The 24,442-nt window shown below is 51.8% G+C and overlaps 1 protein-coding gene and 1 long non-coding RNA gene across 3 annotated transcripts; one reads left to right on the forward strand and one right to left on the reverse strand.

Moving 5' to 3' along the window:
• Positions 1-847: 847 nt before the first annotated feature.
• On the reverse strand, positions 848-23,419 carry E2f2 (E2F transcription factor 2). Of its 2 annotated transcripts, none has more exons than XM_087907015.1 (7): positions 22,748-23,419; positions 17,170-17,275; positions 15,191-15,410; positions 14,290-14,448; positions 12,500-12,614; positions 10,187-10,379; positions 848-4,130 (listed from the first exon to the last, which is right to left on the reverse strand). In XM_087907015.1, exons 1-7 carry the CDS (start codon positions 23,003-23,005, stop codon positions 3,868-3,870), a joined length of 1,314 nt encoding a protein of 437 aa, XP_087763141.1. In that variant the 5' UTR covers positions 23,006-23,419; the 3' UTR covers positions 848-3,867. The 2 variants fall into 2 exon arrangements, with proteins under 2 accessions (XP_087763141.1, XP_087763142.1); XM_087907016.1 differs by lacking the exon at positions 22,748-23,419 and adding an exon at positions 17,758-18,213.
• On the forward strand, positions 21,960-23,882 carry LOC146894117 (uncharacterized). Its single transcript, XR_015002199.2, has 2 exons — positions 21,960-22,588; positions 23,456-23,882. It is a non-coding gene; the product is annotated as an uncharacterized LOC146894117 (long non-coding RNA).
• Positions 23,883-24,442: the final 560 nt, after the last annotated feature.

A 24,442-nucleotide genomic window follows, 5' to 3' on the forward strand; every position in this document is an offset into this window, starting at 1 on the left:
CCACCCTGGCACGGCATAGATGCTCCATCCATAAATGTCCGATAAATGAACGACCCTTGCTCAAGAGAGCAAAGGGGCTAATCTCACAGGCCACGTGGGCAAGCTGGCTGGTTTTGGTTTTTTTTTCCTTCTTTTGTCATGGGGGAAGGTGCAGGCAGTGGAACCCAGGGTACTATTCTTGCATGGGTTCTGCCACTGAACTACATACCCCAGCCCAATTCGTTTGTTCATTCCACAAGAAAGGTGTGGAATTTTCCAGTAAACATGCTGATGAATTCTTGGCGTCCCTATCTCAATCTTACCTGGCTGTGACCTCTTTTCCTTATTTTGCAAGTCTATATTTAGTTGGTCAGTTTCTATTTAGGATTTGTCTCAACGCTTCAAAGAACTGACCCACACTATTTTTGAGTCTTCCTTGACAGGCTGTACACCTTTGAGACACCTGCTTAAGGCATGCAGTTTGGGGGTATCTGAGGTACTCAGAGAGCTAGGTATGAGCCGGGAGGCGGCGGCACACCCCACGCGGAGTAGGGGAGGCAGGCAGGTCACACTGCGGAGGTTGGCACTGCTAACTCCAAGCGTGGGATCAGCAATGCAGGGAAAAGACACATGGGGACTGGGTACATCAGCTGGGCAAGCATGGTCCTCACCCTCCAGTCAGCAAAAAGTGTCCATCATAATAGCGTAATGGGGTTGAGGTATAGTTCAATGGTGAACATGTGTTTAACATGTATGAGGGCTTGGGTGGGGATCCCCAGGCAGTTCAATGGTGGACATGTGTTTAACATGTATGAGGGCCTGGGCGGGATCCCCAGGGCGGCAAAAAGAAAGGACCCGGAGACGAAACTTTACAGCTGACACTGTTTAATGCCCAATCATCACAACTGAAGAACACTCGCTGGAGTTCAAGGCAGAACTTTGGGTGAAACGAGGAGGTAGGTGACCCACATGGAGTCCCAGCTCAGAGACCCCAGACCCCCACCCCCAGGCACCCTCAACACAAACAACACCATAAGACTTCATCTCTCCCAGCAGCCAGAGGCTGGCCAGATTATGGCCATTATGGTCCCTAAAGGGCCTTGTGGGAGAATAGGGTACCTAGGTGAGGTGGGGCCTCTGGGCACAATGACAGAAACCAAGAAACTGATTCTCATCCACCCCGAGGGCTTCAGGTACACTAGAGCCACACAACAGCCGATGCCGGTCAGCAGAAGCAAACTCCCTGAAACACTAACCTGTGCAGAAGGGAGGCTGAGAACACACACGGAGGAGAAACCAAGTCACACCCCCTCAAAGCTTATAAACTCCCACGGCTCATCGACACGCCAGCTGGCCATGTCACCATGGAGGGACCGACTCATCCCCGACACCTTCACAGGCGCATTTCCAACGCTATTTACAAGTTTAATTCTGTTAAGTGCTCTGGGGTCCCTGGGGACCCAAATGACTTGGGGGCTTGCTGCTGAGGCTGGGAAACCTCCCTGAACAAAAGCATCCACCTCAAAAGAGACTGGCATCTTTCCCACCCTAGCATGAATGTTCCCGTGGGGCCTAAAAGAAATACCGCTCAAAACGGTGTCCCAAATGGGGTACACCCCATTCTTTTAAAGCACTTTAAGGAACTTGGGGGGTCTCAAGTATCATTGGCAAGAAAGAGGCTTGAGTTTGTTTCCCACACTAGCCTGGGGCTTGTCCTGGGAGGTCCAGCCCCTCGATCAAGCAGGATTGAAAAGAGGGGCAGGAGAGCAAGAGGCAGCTGGTAGCAAGGCCTCTGTCCATCCCTGGGCTGGGCCTTAGGCAGCTGAATTTGAATTCTGAGCTGTGTTATTAGCCTCACTCCAGACAGGAACTACAGCCCTCTTCTATCCCCAGAACCTTAGCTCTCCCCCCAGAGACCAAGGCACGGAGGTCGGGCGTCTCTGTTCTTGGAGTTGGCACATGACTAAATAGCAGAGACCTGAGAACAACAAAGCTGCCTCCAGCCTCAGGAGCATCAAACTAGAGTCCAGGTGGCACCCTCACCACTCGAGGGTCACCTGCAGGCTTAGAGCACAGTGGACTTCCCTGGTGTCCGATTATGCCCCTGCGTTTGGTAGCAGGTATGTCCAACCTGCAGCACAGGCCACAGAGAGCCATGGACAACAGCCCAACACAAGACTGTAAACGTCCTCATGAGATTTCTTCTTTTTTGGTAGCTTAACTGTGCGGTTCTTGAGTGTGAACTTTATAGACGACAAGGTCACATCGCAAGGTCGAAAGGTTAGACGCGCGATGTAAAAGTATACAAATTCCAAGAGGGGCAGCTGTGAGACACCGACCTCTCCTCGAAGGGAACTAACTTGGGGGCCCAAAAAGTTGAGCTAAGGATAAGACAAATTAGCCCCAAATGGGCATCAGTTCACATTAGACCAACATCTAAACTTCAACTGCCAGTCAGCCAGCTAGAAGCTACCTGGCAGAGTCAACTTCATCTTTTAAATCAATTTAATGCTACAAACTCACAAAAAAAAAAAAAAAAAAAAAAAAGTGCTGCCCTGCTGAGCCCCTGAGAAACCCGAGCTCCCTGAAAGAGGGTAAGACCCTCCTTCCCCTGGGTGTACCTCTCCAGAACACATGGCCTTGGTTCAGCCCAGAGCAATGTCCATCCCAGGAAGGGCAACGGAGACAGCAGACTCCTGTCCCCATCTGGACCACAGGGACCCTAGATGGTCAGCCCATAGGGAAATAGGCCCACGGTTCTCCCAGCTCCCCACACCATCTCCTCATGAGCTGCTGAGATCTAGTCTGCAGTGAAGACCACTCCACCCTACCCGTCATCCCCTCAGCATTCCATTGTGGGAAGGTGCAAACCTGCCCCCAAGTTCCTGTCATTTCGGACTTTGGACGTGGAGCGAGGGCTTGGGAAGGCTGGTCCTTAAGGAATCTCTCCCTCCAACAACTGTGACCAAGAAACAAAATAATCCTTCCAGGGGAGCATGGGCAGCCCCCAGGGTGTTTCTCCTCACACTTGTCTCTGCCACCACCTCCCCAGTCTCTGACTAGGATGAGGCAGAGGCTCTAAGGAGGGTAACCTCCAGCAGCCAAGACACGTGCCTCCTGCTTTTCCCAGGGACTCTTCTGGCCTAGTTCCTGAAGGCCTGTATTTACTTTCTGAGGCTCAGGAGAGACACGGGACCCAACTGGAAGCTAACCTTCTTGGCTACCTGCTCCTGTAGGGAACTCAATGCTACCTCCCCCAAGACAGCTACTGGAACCTTCTCTGGGATGGAAGAGGTGGGGAACCCTAAGCCAACGCCTTGGCTGGGCCCTGCACTTTATGAGAATTACAAGGCCTAAGTGCAGTTAATACTCAAGCAAACTGGATAGTCTCCTCAAGACCCAGGTACTACTGTGGGAGAAGGACCAAGGAGTTGGCCCGGGCCCCTGGAAGCCCAGGGGTTCCCTTAGACAGTAGACATGGGAGGACCTGTCAGAGGAGAAACTAGAACAAATCTCCCTGCCAAAACTCAGGGCGGACGAACAAACAAACCTGAAATAATAAATACAAAGGCATTAAGTGCTTCTTGAAAAAGCCAGGGTCCAACTGCCCCTCAGAAGAAGGCGGCAGACCCTTTCCCTGAACATGGTCTCCTGCACCTGTTGTCCTTCATGAAGGGGTCAGAGGTCAGAAGAGGAGGATCAGGGCCCAGCCCCTGACACACTTCCTCACTCACATCCTCCACATCTCCCCAGCTGGCCTACACCGGAAGGAAGGCTGGAAGGGAGTCACTCACACGCAGGGGTTGACACCTAGTGTCCAGCATCCCCCATCTGGGCAGAGAGCCTGTCGCTCTGTCTGTGAGGAGGTAGAGACAGAGGCGGGACTCTTCAATTGATCAACAGGTCCCCAAGGTCATAGGAGTCAAAGAGGTCGCTAATGCCCTCGCCCTCATCCATGCCCCACAGGTATTCATCCTGGTCCAAGGGCGGGGAGAAGCTGATCAGAGGGGAGTTGGCAGTCAGGATCGGGGACAGGAACTGGTCCTCGGTTTGTTGCAGCAGTGGGTGCGACAGCTCCAGCATGTTGTCAGTGGTTTCCAAGGGGACAAGGGATGGCGCTGGTGGTGGCGGGACCGGCTGGGACGTCAGCACTGGTTTTGGAGACAAAAGGACAAGAGTCATGGGTGGCCCTGAGCTCTCTGGCTGGCCGGCCGGCCCCTCCTCCATCTCCCCCACGCGATGGTGTGATGATACCCTGCCTCTTCAGACATCAGTCACAGAAATGCCATGTTCCGCTCTCTCCTCTCCTCTGCAAGGTGCAGTGGCCTGCTCCCGAAGCCCTTTGCTCGTTCCGGCATTTCCAGTCTCCCTAACCCTCCTCCATCAGCACAACACACAACACCCCAATAATTCCTATCTTTAAAAAGCATCCTTCTGGGCTGAAGAGATGGCTCAGAGGTTCAGAGCACTGGCTGCTCTTTCTGGGGTCCTGAGTTCAATTCCCAGCAACCACATGGTGGCTCACAACCATCTGTAATGGGGTCTGGTGCCCTCTTCTGGCCTGCAAGCATACATGCAGGAGGAACACTGTATACATAACAGATAAATAAATAAATCTTTAAAAAAAAAAAAAAAAGCATCTTCCCAGGCTGAAGAGGTGGCTCAGTGTGCTGCTCTTCCAGGGGACCTGAGTTTGGAGCAGCAAACCTGGCGGCTCACAGTAGGCAGCTCTAGATCCAGGAGATCTGAGGCCCTCCTCTGGCCTCTGTGGGCACCTGTATTCGTATGCATGCACGTGCCCACACACAAATAAGTAATGAAAAATAAAATAAATATTTTTTTTGAAATGTCCATCAGTGTTTTGCCATGGGAAGTTTCGGGTCCCCTGAAACTGGAGTTTCAGGCAGTTGTGAGCTGCTGTGTGGTTGCTGGGAGTTGAACCCGGGTCCTCTGGAAGAGTAGTCAGTGCTCTTAACTACTGAGTCATCTCTCTAGCCCCATCAATCTATTAAATTCTTACAGAAAAACCTAGAACAAAAGTTTCGTGCCAAGGAGAGTGGCTTATACCTCTAATTCTGGCCCTTGGGAAGCATTCTAAGTTTGTTTTGTAGCCTACATCACTAGTGTGGGGTACAGAGCAAAATCCTGAAACAAAACAACAACAAACAAGGGCTGGGGAGACAGATTAGTGGCTGAGACGGCTTGCACTGCAAGTAGGTGGACCAGAGTTCAAATCTCCAGCACCTACCTAAAGGCGGGCATGATTGTGAGTGCCTATAACCCTAGAAGTGGAAGACAGAGACAGCTGGATCCTGAGAGCTCACGGGACAGTCAGTTTGGCCAAATAATAGCAAGCTTCAGACCCAGCGACTCAGTCTCATGGCAACAACTCAGAGGGTGTGTCCTGCTCTGGCCTCTGCACATGTATGCATAGCCACACATGCACATGCATGCAAAACACACATACACACATCAATTACAACTACCACCATCACTAAAACTTGGGGCTGGTGACATAACTCAGCAACAGAGAATTTGCCTAGTGCACATAGGCCCCAGGTTCGACCCCCAGCGCCCCACAATTTTAACACACCGCTGAGATGACAGCCAGGGGCCTGGCCATGGGAAAAAGAGTGTGGCCGCAAACCCCAGCCCTGTTTCTTATCAGCTGTGAACTCAGTGCCCAGCTATCCCAGGAGGCTAAAGTAGAAATGACTCAGAATTTCGGGGAGTGGAAACTGAGGGAAGGCCTGTGGAAACCATGGGGTAGGGTGAACCTTGCTCTCCTTCCTGCTGCTGGACATGGCCAGACCGGAGCCATCCTTTGTAACACCTTTTGCTCTGTCCACTCTGAATAGCTCCAAACTACACTAGACCCTGCAGGGGTGGGGTGCTTGGTCTATATCAATTGTTTATAAAAACCATAGTCTGATAGTATCATCCCCTGGGAATGGGGCCTGCAACATTCATGAGAGAATGTTCTTCTTTTTAAAGCCAGAATGTACCCCTGAGCTCCACCCCAGCCTCTGGGCTTCAGGTCTCATACTAGAGAGCTGCTGGGAAGTCTTTACCACTGTCTCCCCTAGAGGACAATGAACATGCAGGCAGTACTAACTTTAGAGAGCCGCGTACACGTTGACATGCAGGCAGTACTAACTTTAGAGAGCCGTGTACATGTTGACATGCAGGCAGTACTAACTCTGGAAAGCCGCATACACATTGACAGCTGAGCGAAGAGGGCAGAGTAACAGGAGGGACAACAGGGTGGGGCACAGGTCTGGGATCAAAGATAGGGCCTGGGGAGGTGCCCAAAGGGACAGATGGCTGGCACACAGAGAAGCTCTGGTCCCTGGGTGACACATACAGGAGGGATCCCCAGAGAAGACCGAGGAGTCTGGGCTCTTGTCCCAGCTCTACATCAACTTGTGAGACCTTAAAGCAGCCACTTGCTCTCTCTGGGCATTAGCTTAATTCTGTAGAATGAGCCCGAGATCAATAAACTTCTGTAAAGGGCCGGGCAGTGTTTTAGGTTTAATGGCACACATGTGGCCTCTGTAACACTGTGGCTCTCTACCCAACTCTTCTTTTTCTTTTCCTTTCTTTCTTTCTTTCTTTCTTTCTTTCTTTCTTTCTTTCTTTCTTTCTTCCTTCCTTCCTTCCTTCCTTCCTTCCTTCCTTCCTTTCTTTCTTTCTTTCTTTCTTTCTTTCTTTTTCTCCCCAAGACAGCGTTTCTCTGTAGCTTTGGAGCCTGTCCTGGAGCTAGCTAGCTCTTGTAGACCAGGCTGGCCTAGAACTCACAGAGATCCGCCTGCCTCTGCCTTCAGAGTGCTGGGATAAAAGGCGTGTGCCACTACTGCCCAGCTACCCAACTCTTCTTAAATTTTTTTTTAAAGATTTTTTATTTATTATGTATACAGTGTTCTGTCTGTCTGTATGATTGCTGGCCAGATGAGGGCACCAGATCTTATTACAGATGGCTGTGAGCCACCATGTGGTCGCTGGGAATTGAACTCAGGACCTCTGGAAGAGCAGTCAGTGCTCTTAACCTCTGAGCCATTTCTCCAGACCCCTTAAAATTTTTTTTTTTAAGATTTATTTGTTTTATGTGTCCAAGCATTTTGCCCACAAGTATGCCCTGAGCATGCAGTGCCAGCAGAAGTCAGAAGAGGGCATCAGATCACCAAAAGCTGTAGTTAGGAAGTCACCACAGGGGTGCTGGGAACAGAATTCATGTCCTCTGCAAGAACAGCAAATGCTCCTCACAGCTGAGCCCCCTCTCTAGACCCCTCTCCAACGCTTGAAAAATGTAAAAACCAAGGTAAGGTGCAGCCAGTGATAGGGTGTGCCAAGTCCTGGGCTCGGTTCCCAGCATGACCACTAAAGACAAAGAAAAACATGAGTTCAAAGCCATCATTAGCTTGTTGACCATACAAAAACAAGCCAGTTTTGACCTGCAAGGCTGGAGTGTGTCAAACTTTTTGGCAGAGAAAGAGAAGCAACCTATGTCCTGTAGAACAGTCACACCAGGCCTTGTCATCGGGCTAAGCCCAGTTCTGCCTTTCTTTAGACATGAAGGTTCTTGGGCTAGCAAGATGGCTCACTGAGACAAGGCACTTGCAGGAGAGCCTAGTGACCCGAGTTCAACCCAGGACCTACATGGTGGGAGGAGAAAAACAATTCCTCCAAGTTGTGGGTGGCACATGTACCACCACCAATAAATAAATGTAAAAAAAATTAAACGGAAAAAACTACCAGGGTTCTACTTAAGGAAATCTGGATCCAAAAAACCAAAGATGGAATGCGGTCTACAGACCCTGAAGAACCTGTTCACGTGACCTGGGGCAGAATCCTAACAGAAGGCAAGGCCATTCTGCAGAGGTGGCTTCTGGCCCCATCGACTCATTAGCTAAACCCACTGGGTGCTCCCCCACCCCTGGGCCAGGTGTGGGCCCTCCAGCCAGGGGCCCTTCCTGCTTGATCCTGTGCCTGAGGACACCGCCCTGGGCCCCTGTGGGCCAAGGGTAAAACACCACTGTGCTGCTCCCAGCTGCCTGTCCTTGGCTAAACTGTCTCCCTCTTGGGTTTCCATCATTAAACTAGGAGAGGTGAGTGAGACCCCTTCCAAGTCATGGTGGAACAAAACAAAACAGAACAAAACCCTAGCTACTGTTAGCAGAGGAAGTGCTGAACCTCTTCTGGGAATCCAGAGTTAACCAGGTGTGGTAGCGCGCACACACACACACACACACACACACACACACACACACTTAATAATCCTATCACTGGGGAGGTGAAGACAGAGGACTTCAACTTCCAGATAAGCTTGGGCTAGAGCCCTTGTCTCAAACAATTAAAATGACCTGGAGCCAACAACATGGCTTTGCAGGTAAAGGCGCTTGGCACTAAGTCTGACCATCTGAGTTCCATCCCTGGCACCCACATGGTAGAAGGAGAGAAACAACTCCTCCAGGTGGCCTTCTGACCTCCACACACGTGTCATGGCATGCACGTGCACACATATACACACGTCCACATACAACAATAAATAATGTAAATAAACATATAATGTAAATGCAAAATAAATATATGGAAAATGGGTATGGAAATAAAAAAATTGTAAAACAGCAACAAAGACTCAGGTTGGGGATGTGGCTCAGTGGGTAGGGTGCTTGCAGACTGGGCACAAAATCCCCGAGTTTGATGCCCAGCAGCACAGACATTAAGTGTAGTGGTGCAAACCTATAAGTCTAGCACTTGAAAGGCAAGAGGATAAGAATTTAAGGTCATCCTTAGCTACAGAGAGTTCAGGGTGGGCCTGGGCTACATAAGACCCCATCTCGAAACAAAACGAAAACCCCCAGGCACAGTGGTATACGCTGTTAATCTCAACACTCAAGAGGCAGAGCCGGGCAGACCTCGTGAGCCTGAGGCCAGCCTAGTCTACGGTACAGACAGAGCTAGAAAGGTCATCCTGTTTCTGGTCCTCTGGTTTTGGTGGTAGCTAAGTGTGCGAACACATTCAGTGGCTCAGTGAGGAATCGGATGGGAAGCTCACAGCTTCAGAATGGCTGTTTAAAAAACTTATATTCATGTCATATATATATATATATATATATGAGTATTTTGCCTGCATGAATGTACATGCATCACACGGGGAGAGTGTGTGGGTGGGTGTGCGTGCACGCGTGCGCATATGTGCTCACATGGTGCTGGGTTGTGCTCAGGAAGGTACTGGCTCCTCTGGAACTGCAATTATGGATGGCTGTGTGCTATCACACTGGTGCTGGGAACTGAATCTGGCCCTTTTGTTCTCTTAGCCACTGAGCAATCTATCTCTCTTTGGTCTTGGCTACTCAGTCCCTCCCCCACCCAGACCCCCGGTTTTGGTTGTTGTGGTTTTTTTTTGTTGTTGTTGTTTTTTAATGAGACAGGGTTTCTCTGAGGAGCCCTGGTTGGCCTCAAACTCGGAGATCCAGTTGCCTCTGCCTCCTGAGTGCTGGGATTAAAGGCATGGTATGCGCCACCACCACTCAGTGGCCTTGGCTATTCTAACAGTATAAAACAGTATAAAAGTATATTGAGACATATAAACTTTGGATCTGGTTAATTTCAGTGCGTGATGTTTTTTATTAACAAACTCTTTATGATAAAGTTTTAATTAAAAAAAACAAAAAACAAAAAACAACCCAGAGGCTGAGGATGTGGCTTGGGGGTGAAGGGCTTATTTACCTAGGAAGCACAAGCATGATGTCCCGGGTTCAGCTCTCATAACACATACGTGACACGACTTACTGTGGCTTATTGAGTGCCACGTGCTTGGCTGGGAGCCAACCACATAGCAATTGTGGCAGCAGAGATGACAGGAAGAGCTATCGCCAGGTCAAACACTCGGCTCACCTGAGCTCACTAATCCTTTTAATAACCCGAGACTTAAACATTAACTACTCTTGTCGAACCTACCGATAAGGAAACTGAAGCAGCAACTGTTGAAGGGCACACAGCAGAGGGAATGAATGGCTGTGCCGCCCCAGAGCAGCCCGGGCTCTCCCGGTGAGACAGGGATGCACATTCGTTTCGCAAAGCATGAAGCACAGTTATCACACGTGGGGACACTGGGCTTATCTGCGGGGGATGCAACAAGTGCAAATGGGGAAGAATTAGAGTCACTGCTCCGCTCACCTCCTCTCCCAAGGAACAGAGGGCCTACCTGAAGACGCTGTGGTCTCTGTGATCCCAGGGTCAGTGCTGCAGCTGGGTTCGGCGAAGTCAGGGATGGGGCTGAGGGTAGAGGCGGAGGGGAGGGCCTCCTTGGCAGGACTGTCTGGCTCCTGCACCTCCTCCGGGCACAGGTAGACTTCAATGGGCCCTTGGGTACTCTTTAGATAAATCTGCAGGTTCTCCTGGAGGAGGAAGAGAAACTGTCTCACAATGCTGAACACAGACCCTCAGGACAGCCAGGATGAACGTCCATTCATACAGGTACTTACAGGTAGTGCTATCCACGCGAACAAGCTCAGCCCCTGAGCCCGACACTGTCCTCCCGGCCCAGCTGGGAGAACATCATCGATCCATGGAACCACCTGCAAGTCCCCTTGGAGGGAGGACACCTTGATTGTCCCTTGGGTAAATAAGCCTGCCTTTCAATTCCTGTGGCCTCACTTTCGAGGCAGCTTGGAGAGTCCAGGGTTATGTGGCTCCCTCAGGGTGTCACATGGCTGAGGTGTGGACACGTGTGCTACCACTGGCAGGGAGCCCACTTGAGAAGAATGGAGAGGTAGGCAGGGACAGAGAGCACTGGACAGATGGAAAAACGGGAACTGTGATTTGAGCCCCCGAATTAAACTTTGTCTCCAATCTCCAAAATCCTGGGCTTGTCATTTGGTCTCCTCACCACAGGCCTAAACAAGTTGGGTTTGGTTTCTCCACCCTTATCCCTTCCCATTGTACCCCTACATAGGCCACAGTGGCCACACACACACACACACACACACTCACACAAGTCCCAGGTCTCCATGCAGCACCTCGCCTGGCAGGAAACTCTTGTAGTCTCTGAGACTCAGTTTACCTGTCCCCCACCCAGGATGCTTCCTCTGTCCTTTACACAGATTTTCAGTCAAGAAGTAATAAACCCATTGCCGAGGTCCTGGGTTGAGGGGTGGGGCTTTCATTCCCTCTGTAGTATGGGTTCCTTCAAACACATCACCGTTTCTGGATCCCTCAATATGTGCCACACCCTGACAGAAGTTGAGCAACACATTCCTCTGTAAAGCATAAAAGCCTAGCAGGGGCCCCGGCTAGCTCAGCTGGTGGAATGCTGGCCTAGCAGGTATAAGGCCCTGGTTCTATCCCAGCACCACCTAAACTAGCGTTCTCAGCAGGCCTACAATCCCGGTATTCTGGAAATAGAGGCAAGAGGAATCAAATTTCAAGGTCATCTTTGATTACTTAGTGAGTTTGCAAGGAATCCTCTCAAGATGGGCCAGAGAGCTGAGATTTAGTGTGCTTTAAAAAAAAAAAAAAGAAAAATGAGAGGATCTAGTCTGGGGTTGATGAGGAAGGAAGTGACTCAGCCTTAGCTGAAACCTGAGGAGGGCTAGCAGGTCCACCAGGGATGAGGAAGTGCATTCTGCCTAGAGCGAACAGCCTGTGCGAAGGTTCTGCCCTGAGGACCGAACTCAGTGCAGAGACTGCAGACAGGCTGACTTGGCAAAGGGCAGGGAGATGAAGGGGCTCAGGAGAGGGATCAGGCGGAGTCTTTGGAGCTCAGAGCACCAAAGGCTTCACAAGGAGTATTAAAGTTTTGGTTTGGAGTTGGAGACACAGCTCAGTGGTTAAGAGCACTGGCTGTTCTTCTAGAGTTCGATTCCCAGCACCCACACGGTGGTGGCTCACGACCATCTACGATGGGATCCAGTGCCCTCTTTTGTCTGCCATGTAGGCATGCATGCAAGTAGAACACTCATATACATAAGAATAAATAAATAAATCTTTAACCAAAAAACAAAACTTTTTTTTTCTTTTTTAATTTGATCTTATGCCAGGAATGGTGATGTCTGCCTCTAATACCAGTATTTAGGGGGCAGAGGCAAGAAGGGCATGAATTTGGGGCTAGGCTGAGCAAGTTTAACGTCAACCTGACCCACAGAGAGGCCCTGTCTCAAAAAGCCAAGGGTACAGGTAGAGCTCAGTCATGGAGAATGTTCTAGCACATGCATGGCACCGAGTTCTACCCTCAGCATTGAAGAAAAACCGTTTCATCTTTCACCTTGAGCCTGTGAGGGCAAGGTCAGCAGGTAAGGTAAGGGTTCTTGGGAGGCCTGATTTGGCTTCTGTGGGGAGACAGTGCATGTGCACAGTAACCCCTGAAGAGGGAATGCAAAGAAAAAAATCTCTGCCAAACCAGAGAAGTCCCCAGACCCAGAATGGACCAGTGCAGCTGGGGCTGGCAGTGCCAGGCAGACTCTACAGAGCTATCCAGGGCCTTCCTACCCTGTCCTCCACCCAATGTTTCTCTTCTCACCTCCGCCCTGTCCGGTACTTCCAGCCTGGTCTGTGGAGGGGCCTTGACTGCAATCACCGTCTGCTCCTTGAAGTTGCCCACAGCACGAATGTCCTGGTAGGTTACATAGGCCAATGTAGGGACAGGAAAGTTAAGAAAAGCGAACACCTTGTCAAAACACACAATCTCCCAGCCTGCCGGGGAGCTTTTATCTTCTCTCCTAAGCCTCTGAATGTCACCTCACATGATATACAGTTCAGAAAGACTGCAAGTGACCATAACTTGTTCTTTGACAAGCACAAACGACCTTCCATCCCAGAGAGATGGAAGGAGAGAAAACAGGCGTCTAGTGTGGCTGACTGCAACCACAGGAAACTGGATCAGCCTAGAGGCCTGTCAGCAGATGAACAGATGCTGACAAATGATACAGACGCAATAGAAATATGTCAGCAGAAAGGAAAAGGAAAAGAGGAAATATGTAGGAAAACAGTACATAAAGCCTGGTAACCCAGGCTTGGAAAGACAGCACTGGCCAGGCAGTGGTGGTGCATGCCTTTAATCCCAGCACTCGGGAGGCAGAGGAGGAGGCAGAGGCAGAGGCAAGTGGGTCTCTGAGAGTTTAAGGCCAGCCTGGTCTACAGAGCGAGTTCCAGGATCCAAAGTTACAGAGAAATCCTATATCAACTAACTAAATAAATAAATCTCAACTAACCAACTAATAGATAGAGAGAGAGAGAGAGAGAGAGAGAGAGAGAGAGAGAGAGAGAGAGAAAGAAGGAAAGAAAGAAAGAAAGAAAGAAAGAAAGAAAGAAAGAAAGAAAGAAAGAAAGAAAGAAAGAAAGGAAAAGAAAAACAAGAAAGTCAAGGGCTGGGGTGCAGCTCAGTTGGTTAACTGCTTACTTAGCATACATGAAGCCCTGGGTTCAAACCCCAGGACCACATAAGCTGGGCACAGTGGTTAACACCTTTAACCCAATACAAAACAAAATCTAAGCTGGTGAGATGCCTCAGAGTAAAGACGCTTGCCCTCAAGCATGGCAATTTGATCTTTGGGACCTCCCTGGTAGGAAGAATTGACTCCCACTAACTAACTGTCCTGACCTCCACACATGTGCCCCCCACATAAATACATGCAATTTAAAAAAGAAAAAGTGTAAAAACTAAACAGAAAACTATGAAGGGAAATCTAGACTGGATCCAAACACCCATTCTAGCCCTTATCAACACAGTTGGGTACCAGGCATGGCACCTAAATCTCTGTGCCAACATCTCACAAAAGAAAAAAAAAACAAAACAAAATGGGCTGGAGAGATGGTTAAGACCACTGGCGGTTCTTCCAGAGATCCCGAGTTCAATTCCCAGCAACCGCATCATGGCTCACAACCGTCTAGAGTGGGATCTGATGCCCACTTCTGGCATAAAGTTGTTCATGCAGATGGAACATTCATATATATATAAACTAAGTAAATGTTTAAAAAAAAAAAAAAAGAGGCCGGGAGGTGGTGGCACACACCTTTAATCCCAGCACTCGGGAGGCGGAGGCAGGCGGATCTCTGGGAGTTCGAGGCCAGCCTGGTCTACAAGAGCTATTTCCAGGACAGTTTCCAAAGCTACAGAGAAACCCTGTCTAGAAAAACCAGAAAAACAGAAAGAAAGAAAAACAAACCCCAAATTTCCCTACTTGAGGGAGACACAGATATGACAGCCCCATAGAGGGAGCTGTCCCTATAAGGAGGTAAGAAAGCAACTGAGTGTAGAAGTCAACAGCCAGCTGCCCTGCCCCTCCCCCCATGTCCCCGCAGGAAGGATATTTCTTGTTGGCATTATCTTCGGTCAGGTGCTTGAAGCTCTGCGTGCAACTCTGAATGAGCTGGTCCAAGGCCTGCTCCGCGTTCATCAGCTCCTTCAGCTCCTGCCCCAGCTGCTGCTGCTTCGCAGGTCGGGTGGGGTCTTCAAATATTCCCCTGCCTCTGGGAACAGAGCCGCCCCCATTGTCGGTGTGAGTCCATATTCGCGGACCCTACCGTCAAGGCTGCCCTGCACAACTGCATGGGGGAGCTAGCGAAACCCCAAGCCAGAGCAAGTCTCCAGTGGTGCCCCGTGCCATGTCGTGCAAATCGGTGGTGATGCCTAGCTCCCTGGGAACTGTCGTGAACTATCCCTTGAAGTTTGGCGGTAGGTTAGCGATAAGAAGCCTGAGCCCCACGGTCTACCTGTAGGCCCCAGCCTCCACCAGATGGAAAGGAACTATTGACTTTAGCCCTGGCTCCGCTCCTGGGTTTCCTTTAGGGTTCACGCCAAGGTTCTTTCAGACCTTGTAGCTGTGGAGAGGAGTCTGACCCACACCTGTGCAGCTCCCAAGGGGCTTTCCTAAGAGGGGAGACCCTAGGGACCAGAGACACAGGACCTGGGGTGTTCTCAGGCCTTTATAACCCCTGGAACTCCATCCACTCTGTCCGGTCCTTTTGCTCTTTCTACTGTATTATTCCAGCATTTAACACCTGTCCTATCCCACTCCAACACACTGGCCACGCCCCTCCTCATAGACCCATTGGTTGGCTTTGGCCACCTACCACCACCACCTGGTACTTGGGCGGATTGCCTGTTGCTGGGGCGGGCACTCCAAAACTCACACCTATTGGCTACTGCTCCAGGCCCCGCCCCCAACGATGCACCCATTGGATGGTGCCACGGCCTGGCCCAGGCACTCACACCCACTGGATGTTGTTTTTGGACTTCTTGCGGATGAGCTGGATACCCTCCAACACGTTGGTGATGTCATAGATGCGCCGCTTCTGCACATCCAGCACTTCGGCTGCCCAGTTCAGGTCCAGGACACCATCCTCGGACTCGCTCAGGAGGTAAATGAATTTCTTGGTGAGGAGCCCCAGCGAAGTGTCATAGCGTGTCTTCTCCCCAGGAGACTTGGGGGCTGAGAAAGAAGATGTCTCACTCACACACTGCTCCGGGGGAGACAGCTTGGGTTCTCTCCAGGAGTTCAACTCCACTAAGCAACACCTTCTACTAGCCTTCACCGAGAGCTGTCCAGCGTGCAGAGCACGCAGGCAGGGGATTCTGCACTGTCGCCCAGACCAGGACCCTGTAACCTCGGAAGAAAGAGACTTGCTCCAAGTCTTACCACCAGGGGGCGCTGCAGAGACCGGAAGCCAAGTGTCGCGGCTCGGGGTTCACCTTTCCAGAGCAGACAGACAGACATAGCAACACTCCAACAACTTTGTACTGTTGGGAGGGTCACTGTTCTGGGCATTTATCTTTAGCGATTGCCCGGCAAGGCTATACAGAAGCACAGATTTTTTTTTACTACGTAATTTGTTCGTTTCACTCAGCAAGTGGCAAACTAGGATTCAAACGCGGGCACTTTGGCTCCAGTCTTTCTCCTAAACCATCCTCTCCTGCCAATTATACCAGGAATTCGGAATTATGGTCGGGACGGAAGGGCAAGCCTGGATTTGAGAACATTTTTATAGATCCACATTCGCCTTGCCTTTCCATGTGTAGCCCAATAATTATCCGAGGGGAATCATCTAACATCAAACATCAAATGGACCAGGTTCGTGGAAAAGGTCCCTTTCTCAATGAGGCTGTGATGTTGCAATACCACATCTCAGCTGCAGCGAATTAAACCACAAAGGAACTTTTGCAATCAAATGACTTTAAGTCACATAGAAGTTGGTGGCCAAACTAATCATGGGAACTAAGTTTTAGTCACAAATCCCTCTAGAAGGGGACTTGAGAATCCCTTAACACGCAGAGGCCAAGCATTTGGCACACATATTGATTAGTCCAGTTTTGCGTCCATGGCAGACATTAATAGTTGATCTGTGTCTTATGCTCTGTAGTTCTACTGAGTGAGCTTTGAAATCCATCAGTCTTGGGTCTAGGTAACCTCTCTAATCAGCCAGTTGAAGAATAAACTTTCTCCTCATCCTGATCTAGCTGTGTCTCATCTACATGAGCTAACAGGGGTTCACAGAAAAGGGTGAGCCAGTCAAGGCACATGGGGGCCCTTACCTGGGCTCCCAGTTCCTGACTTTCATGCACTCACTGGATCTCTGGGGAAATTCATACATCTCCTGAACACACTGGTTTTAATTCCCAGTTTAACCAGAATACTGACTGGAAATCTCAGCTGTAGGACTTCTTTCCAGCTTAGCTTTAGGAAGGCTCTAGCCAGACAGCCCCAAGATCGTCGGGAGGCACAGGTGAGATTATTCCAAGCTTCAGCACCCTTTGAATCAACCAGGGCTGTCTGCGTGTGGAAGACAGACCCTGGTGAGCCACTGACCCCCAGCCCCAGAGCTGTCTTTCAGAAAAAGTCAGATTGACCCATCTATGAAAACTTAAAAAAATATATTAAGCTCCCAAATCAACACTGGCGATCGTGGTTAGCTCTGGGGAGCAGGTGCCTGAAGGCTAAGAAGCAGTGTGAGGCATTAGTTCCATTTCCACGGACTAGCTGTGTGACCTTGGCCAAGTCCTGAGCTCTTCCAAGCTGCCTCATCAGTCAGTGGGGCACAATCCTATTCCTGGACAGAATCAAGTGTGAGAATATACCAGAAACCTTGGAAAAGGAAACAGTCTGAAACAGACCCCGGTGCTGGCGACTTGGGTAGAGCTGTTACCCCCTGTCCCATGCCACCCTGCTGCAGGTGCCCACCAGAAGCTCTTACTTTTGGGGCTTGGCAAACCATCCACTCGGATGCACTTCCCCTTGGGAGTCCGGAATTCAGGGACTGCAGGCCTCCCAATGCCCTCCAGGTCCAGCTTCCTCTTGGCCTTTGACAGACAGGAGAGAGGGGAAGAAGAAGAGTTAGAGAATTGGGTCTTCCTTAGCCTTTTCTCTGAACTGCAGCCAGGGCAAGGAGCCCACCGGCAGCCACTTCCCGTGTGTATGCCATCAGCCCTTGGTACAGTGTGGCTGACTGAACCTGGGGAGGAAATGTCAGTGCCCAGCGAAGCGAGTGCCATATTTTCTGAGGGGCAATTAAATTCCCATCTCTGTGGATCAGCCCCTGGAGGCATCTACCCAATGAAACACACACACACACACACACACACACACACACACACTTGAAGGAAGAAGTGGGCGGAACCTAAACCACATCAGGCCGAGGACCCGCCCCTTTCAGAAGCAGCTGGCCCAGACAGACCTGGTGCCCATCACAGCCCCACAGCTGGCCCTTATCAGGGTGGGACCAGCATCCGCCCAGGCCCAGGGGACTTCCTGGCTCAGCGCCACACCCCAGGGAGGTGCCCACATTGGGAAACAGTGCAAACACTCCCCCTTGCCATTTGGGCTCCAGTTTGAGGGTCCAGGGCCTCCTGAATGGACGGCTTGTCATTCTCTTTGCCGAGACACAATGAGTCCTTCCCCGGTGTCTTAAGGACAAGCAGCTGAGGCCCTGCTGCCCCTCCCCGTTCCCGCCAAGCTTGGGAAACACCTGCTGGGGAAACCAAACCACAACCCATCTGCTCCTTTCTACCCAGACACCACCCACCACCACTACCACAGGGTCACATTCTAGCTGCATTGCCCGGAAAGGGCCTCCCTGATGGTTAGGGCTGGGCAGGGGTGGGGCAGAGGCACTGGGGCACTGGGGCACTGGGCAAAGAGCCAGCTGGAATCTCCAGCACCTTTGAAGGCTCACGGTGTGACCTAAGGTCATGTGCCACCATAGCTAAGAGCCTCAGTTTCCTGCTCCCTAAAATGGGCAGAACATGGTGACCTGAAGAACTATGGCAAGGACTTGGAAGTAACTTCTGTGGAGTTCCCAGGATGAGATACCCAGTAGGGGGCTCAGGAAATGCACAGTCTATTCCCCAAACACATCTCAACATCTTCCTGGACACACCCTCTGGGACCATTGAGCCTGTTTCCTTCCTCGCCTGCCCCCCCAGACACCCCCATCCACTTGAGAGGTCTGTTTCAACACTTAGCGGTGAGGTCACGCTCCGGAAGGCTGAGCCTTCTAACTGCTGCTGAGCACAGCTGGCCTGACAGGTGTCGGCGCCCCCCCCCCACTCCTGCCCCCTCCAGGAAGCCTCCCTGGACTGGTGAAAGAATCCTGCTCACTGCCCCGGGGAGCCCGAATGCCACTTCTCCACCCCATACGGAGGCTCGGACAAAATCCAAACATTTCCCTGCTTGTTCCCCTGCCAGTGTCTCCTGAGTAGCCCTCACCTCGTCATCAGAGAAGGGCCCAGTCAGTTACCCGCTGAGACCTGCTGCACAATCCAAACCGAGCTCCAGCGCCTGGCTCTAAGTGAGCCTCCAGCACCCAGCACCGTTAGCACCCTTTGCACAGCCGGTGTAATAAGGCCAGGTGGGTTCCACAGACTGTCTTCATCAAAACGGTTCACTCTGACCCCATACGAGGGCAAGGAGACAAGGGGATTGATGAAGCCAAGTTCCAGCTCACCCCACCCTCCTAAACCCCCATCAGAAGGCCACTTGCCTCCTGCCAGACAGGCGCAGGAGAGAACCCTGACCAGCTGATCCCATTCTCAGTCCTGAAGTGGATCAGCACTGGTAGTCTGTCTTGGCAGACATGTGAATACAGAGAGGCTAAGCTGCAAGGTAGGCCTAACGTCAGAGAGACAAAGCAGAGCCAGGGCTTGAACCCGGCTCTGTTCCAGATCAACCCCAAAGTCATGGCCAGGCCACAGAAGCTGTGCATACACATTCCTCAGGAATTGCTAGAATGTGGGCTAAGGTCTGGCTGTCATCTGCTCCCACGACTTCACACCGTCTCTTCTTCTCTCACTACGTCCTACACTCATTGGACTTCCAGGGGACCTAAGTAACAAAGTGTCCCCACTAAGGACACCAGCCGAAACACCTTTGGGTACTGTCACGTGACTGGGTTGAGCCTACAGCGCCAGGCGCCCGAGGACAAGCAGCAGGAGAGGCTGAGGGCAGGCCTTGGGGTCAGACGGGGTCAAAGCTAGGCTTCTCCCTCCTGAGGTGAGCTGAGAAGTCAGGTGGCCTTGAGCCACCTATAGAATTGGGTCAGTCTGCTCCAGCTGAGAGTCAGTAAGTGTACCCTGTCCAGGCCAGTGCGGGGCCTCCCGCCACTCAGGCATGGGTATCACCGTGGGTGAAGTTCAAGGGTGAACAAAGAGGAGACAGCAGGGGCTAAGCAGAGCAAAGGTCTGTGACCACACCCAGAGGCCAGTGTGGATCTAATCTGGACCCTCTGAAGCAGCCCCTTTTAAGTCCACCTGCCAAGCCCTTGAGGACAGAACACCCCCTTGTTCAGGTAGCCCTAGAGGAACGGAGGAGCCGGTAGGGCAACCAAGAGAGTATCTGGACCAGAGAGGGAAGTGACTTGTTCAAGGTCACACAGCAGGGACCTGGGTCTCCTTTCCAACCTAGTCAGGAACTGGAGTGAGAACAAATTTAGGGATCACTTAGCTGTCGGCTCCAATGTTCCATGACGGCAGAACAGCCTGGGACTTCCATCCTGTCCCTGAGTCTATTTGTCATATTCTGACCTGGTGTCAGTAGAGTGTGTACACACACACACACACACACACACACACACACACACACACACACAGTCCAAGCCATTGGAGAGGCTGATGCAGGAGCTTGTTTATCTTGAACCAGGGTATAACTATGCAGCCCTGGCTGTCCTAGACCAGGCTGATCTCAAACTCACAGAGATCCACCTGCTTCTGCCTGTGCAGTCTTGGAATCAAAGACCTAAATACGCCACCATGACCAGCTGGATCTGGAACTTTCAACAATCTTTCTGCCTCAGTTTCCCCAGTGCTTGGGACTACTGGAGTGTATGTTTGCTCAGCCTAGCTGAATCATTTGAGCCTAGGCATTCAGGACCAGCCTGGCAATAGTGAGACCCTATCCCAACAGCAACAAGAGTCAGGTGTGGTGGCGCACGCCCTTAATCCCAGCATTTAGGAGGCAGAAGCTGGCAGATCTCTGAGTTTGAGGCCAGCCTAGTCTACAGAATGAGTTCCAGGACAGTAATGTGGACAGACTAGACAAATTAAGAGGCAAAGAAAACTCACCCAAGAGCCCCCACTGTCCTCACAGAAGCCAGTTTGTAGGACTGACAGAAAAGGCCAGAGGTGAGACCCCACAAAGGGGTGGCCCTCAGCCTTTTCTAGAGGACAGCAGAACAGTGGCCTAGAAGCAAGGAGACCTGGGTCCTTACTTCTGCAACTCAACTTGGTTACCATGCCTTTAAAGGTCAGCTCCCCAACAAATCTTGCTCACCCCACACTTTGCAGCCACAAAGCAGAAGGCCACACCCAAGGTTGGGTTTGGAGCAACTCCAGGTCACACCCTTGTAAAATGAGTAAGCAGGGGGGTTAGGCCTGCCCACGGGGCACTGGGGCCCCAGCATCTGGAGATGGACCAGAGATGGGCTCTGGGCCTGGCAAGCCTTTACCGAGTATGATGCAAGGACACCCCCCTCCTTGGCTTGTAACGTGGGCAAGTGCCTTCGCCTCTGCTCGGTTTCCTCACCTGCAGAGTGCCTCATCCCGGGCATCTTAACCAGGATAACTGGTGAAGAGTGCCAAGCAGTACCTGGCATGCAAGAGCTGCTCTGGCTAAGATCCCTGAGCCCGCCCTGGGAGGGTAGAACGAGACAGATGCAAAGTTGGTGGGGAAGGTCCAACGCAGCCTCAGAACCCCAGCTGTTACTGACACTCTACATCCCAAAGCAGGTGGTCAAAGGAGAGACTAGCCTGCCACAGAGTCCCCTTTCCTGGGGCCACCTAGCTCCAAGGCTGCATAGAGAGAACTTGCTGGTGGGTTAGATCACCAGACCCATCTCCCATATGACCTCTGACCCTCGGTTTTCCACCTCTCCGACACAAAGCTTCTTGTTCAATCTGCTTTACAAGCTACACAGATAAATGCATTAGGCCGGAAAATGCTGAACATCAGACAAGGCATGAGAATTATCCTCAACATCTTGACCTGTAAAACAGGGATGACAGCACAGCCCAGACACTTCCTGCGCTCACAGGAAAGGGATCTGGGAAGGGAAAACACAGCTTGGCTCCAAATGCTCTCTAGTGTGGCTCTGCCTGTAGCCAGAGAGTTGATCCATGTAGCTCCCAAGATTACTGAGCCCCAAGTTCGTCCTGGGAAGGTAGGACAGACAGATGCATAGGTCATCCAGAATGCCCAGGGGACACGGGGTGTTCTTATCCCCGTCCCTAGACTTACCACACACCACAAATATCATCTCCCCTCCCTGGCACCTGCTTCCAAAACCTGAGCTGGAAGTGACAGAGGAGACAAGCCAGGGAAGGTGCATTTTCTAGAAGAGGAAACATGGGCTGCAAGGTGGCTCAGTGGGTAGGGGAGCTTGCCACCAAGCGCCACAGCTTGAGTTTGAACCCCAGGACCCACTCAGAAGTAAAAAAACCGACTCTGAAAGTTGTCCTCTGACCACTTGTACCACACGATGTGGTACAAGGAGCACCCTCCCCCACAGGGATGTAAGCTTAAAACTTTGGAAAGAGGAAACAGAGACCCTGACTTATCCAAATACACAGTGAGGACCAGCAGTTGAAACGAAGCTCTCCAACCCTCGCTCCTACCCCCCACCCCCAGGCCTTCTCCCACTCTACCTCCACCCTAAGGCGGCTCCTACTCCTATCCCAGGCGCCCTGTGCTACCGCCCCAAGCCACCACACCAGGCCTCCTTGACAACAGATCCGCAGGTCTGAGGACGACACAGTCCAACCGAACAGGAACTCCGACAGGCTGGCTACATTTGCATCTGCTGCTGGCTATTTCAGAGGATGACCAGGCCCTGGGGAGGACCCGAGGACAACACTTGAGAAGGAGCTGGCTAGACCACTTTGTCCATACCAGGCCGGCCCAGAGACCTCTGGACTTACTCTCCTGTCAAACCAGGAAATCACACAGGCCAAGCCCCTGGCCTGACATAGCAGGTGCTGGTTTCTGGTAGAAACAACGCGAAGAAATGAATGAACTTTAGCAATGTCTATGCCTTGTGGACTCTCTCAAGGTCACACTGGCTCCGTGGACACTGGGTTGGGTCTCCAGGCACCCAGTCCAGTGCTCATCACACTCCACAACAGCAGGTGAGATTATTTCACACCGTAGGAAAACACTGCCAGTCAGTCCCACTTCCCCACCTCAACCAGCTGTACTCAAAGTGAGCCCCAGGCGCCCTCCTTCCTTTTCCCCACCCAGACACACATATGGGAAGCACCGGGGGGGGGGGGGGTCCCCAGCATTACCGGCAGCCGGCCTGCGGGCACACATCGCACAATCTGGCCCTCAGGTCCGTGGGGAGTGGCGTCGAGGCAGGTGCCCAGCGCCGCAGTGGAAGGCACCGTCTGCGTGCAGAGCGAAGCGTAGTAGGTGGTGGTGGTGGCCGGACAGAGCTGGGGGCTGCTGAGACCTGGAGGCCACAGCTCGGTGGGGTTCAACGCGGGCAAGCTCTTTGTGGGTTGCGCTGCTGTGGCCGGAGCCAGGGTCCGCGGCGCGCGCAGCATAGCGAGTGCGGCGCCCCCTACCCACCCGGGTCTGGCGCGCGCGCGGGGCACCTGCGGGCTTTGCAGCCGGCTGCGCCGCGGACGCCGGGAGCAGCCGCCAATGGACGCCCGCGGGGCAAGGCCGGACCCTCCCCTCCTGGCCCGCCGCCCAGCGCTGCCGAGCTCGGAGATCTCCGCTCGGAGATCGCGTGGCGCGGGTGCCACAGCCAGGGGCTGGTCCGGCCTGCGCCCCGAATGTCTGGGCACCCGGGATCGCACCGGTGCGGGAAAGAGTCCCGGGAATCCCACGGACTTCGCGGACACGCGTGTGCTCTGACCCGCGAGGGGTGTCCTGCACGCCCTGCTGAGCTCTCCGCTTGCCCTCTAGTTCCCGGCCCTTGGTCGGTCTCCTTTTTCTTTTTTCTTTCTTTCTTTTTCTTCCTTTCTTTTTTTTCTTTTTTTTTTTTTTAGCGCCAAATTACGTGCCGCCAAATTCGGATCTCCCGCGGAAAATGCCACGCTTCGATTGGCTGCTACAACACATTCGGACTCCACCCACCCACCCGCCCCCGGAAAGGCGCTGTTTCTCCGTTTAAGAAACAACGATTACAACAGTAGCTTACTTACTGGCTTAAAGGGGCCGCGACATCTGTTGACTGCAGCGCCCTCTTGGCTCTAACAGCCAGCGAAACTGAGGCAGGAGGTGCACCTGGGACTCCCAGTATTGCCACCGACAAAACAGCGAATAGCGCAGAGGAATGGCCAAACACTTGAGGGAAGTCAGAGACTGAACCTGAGTCTTGACCCTCAGTGCCTTTTCCGGGCCACAGGAGCTTTTGTTTGCATTGTTGCTTGGCTAGATTATATTCATTTATTAATATATTAATTAATTAATATAGCCAATGTATCTCCCTTTCTCTTCAAATGAAAGCCAGACACCTGTTTCTTTAATTGGCAGAGGGGCAGAAAAGAAAGGGCGGAGTCTCCCGTTCATATTTCTTCAGAAAGAGCTAACTAACATCTATGGGGCACCTACTGTACCCGGTACAGCACACCAAGATTAGACTATAACCTGTTTTACGTTGTTTAATTTATCCCATCAATTCTGAGCAGGGGGATAGGTAAGGCTAGAGAGTCAGAGGGGCGGGGTAATTTGCAATTTGCCCAGGGTCATTCACAGATTTGCTGATCTGAGTGTTGGCAGTCAAATCTAGGACAGTCCAGCTTGGGTGTCTTTGTTTGTTCCAGTGAAAGCTCCTCCCCGACTCTCCCAAGCTCTGGTGTAGCCTTGGCAGGCACAGCAGGGGCGAGGGTCCAGAGTCTGCGGGGTGGGGGTGGAGGGGGGGGGACAGTCATTTTCCCAGAACCCAGCCCTCTTACTGGGTTAAACACCTTCAGGTTTCTCCTGAACAATTATTTCACCTCAACAGTCTTCCTTATTCATAAACGCGCCTTGCT

This window comes from Myodes glareolus, chromosome 6 (assembly GCF_982192425.1).
Source record: "Myodes glareolus chromosome 6, mMyoGla1.1, whole genome shotgun sequence".
NCBI lineage: Eukaryota > Metazoa > Chordata > Mammalia > Rodentia > Cricetidae > Myodes > Myodes glareolus.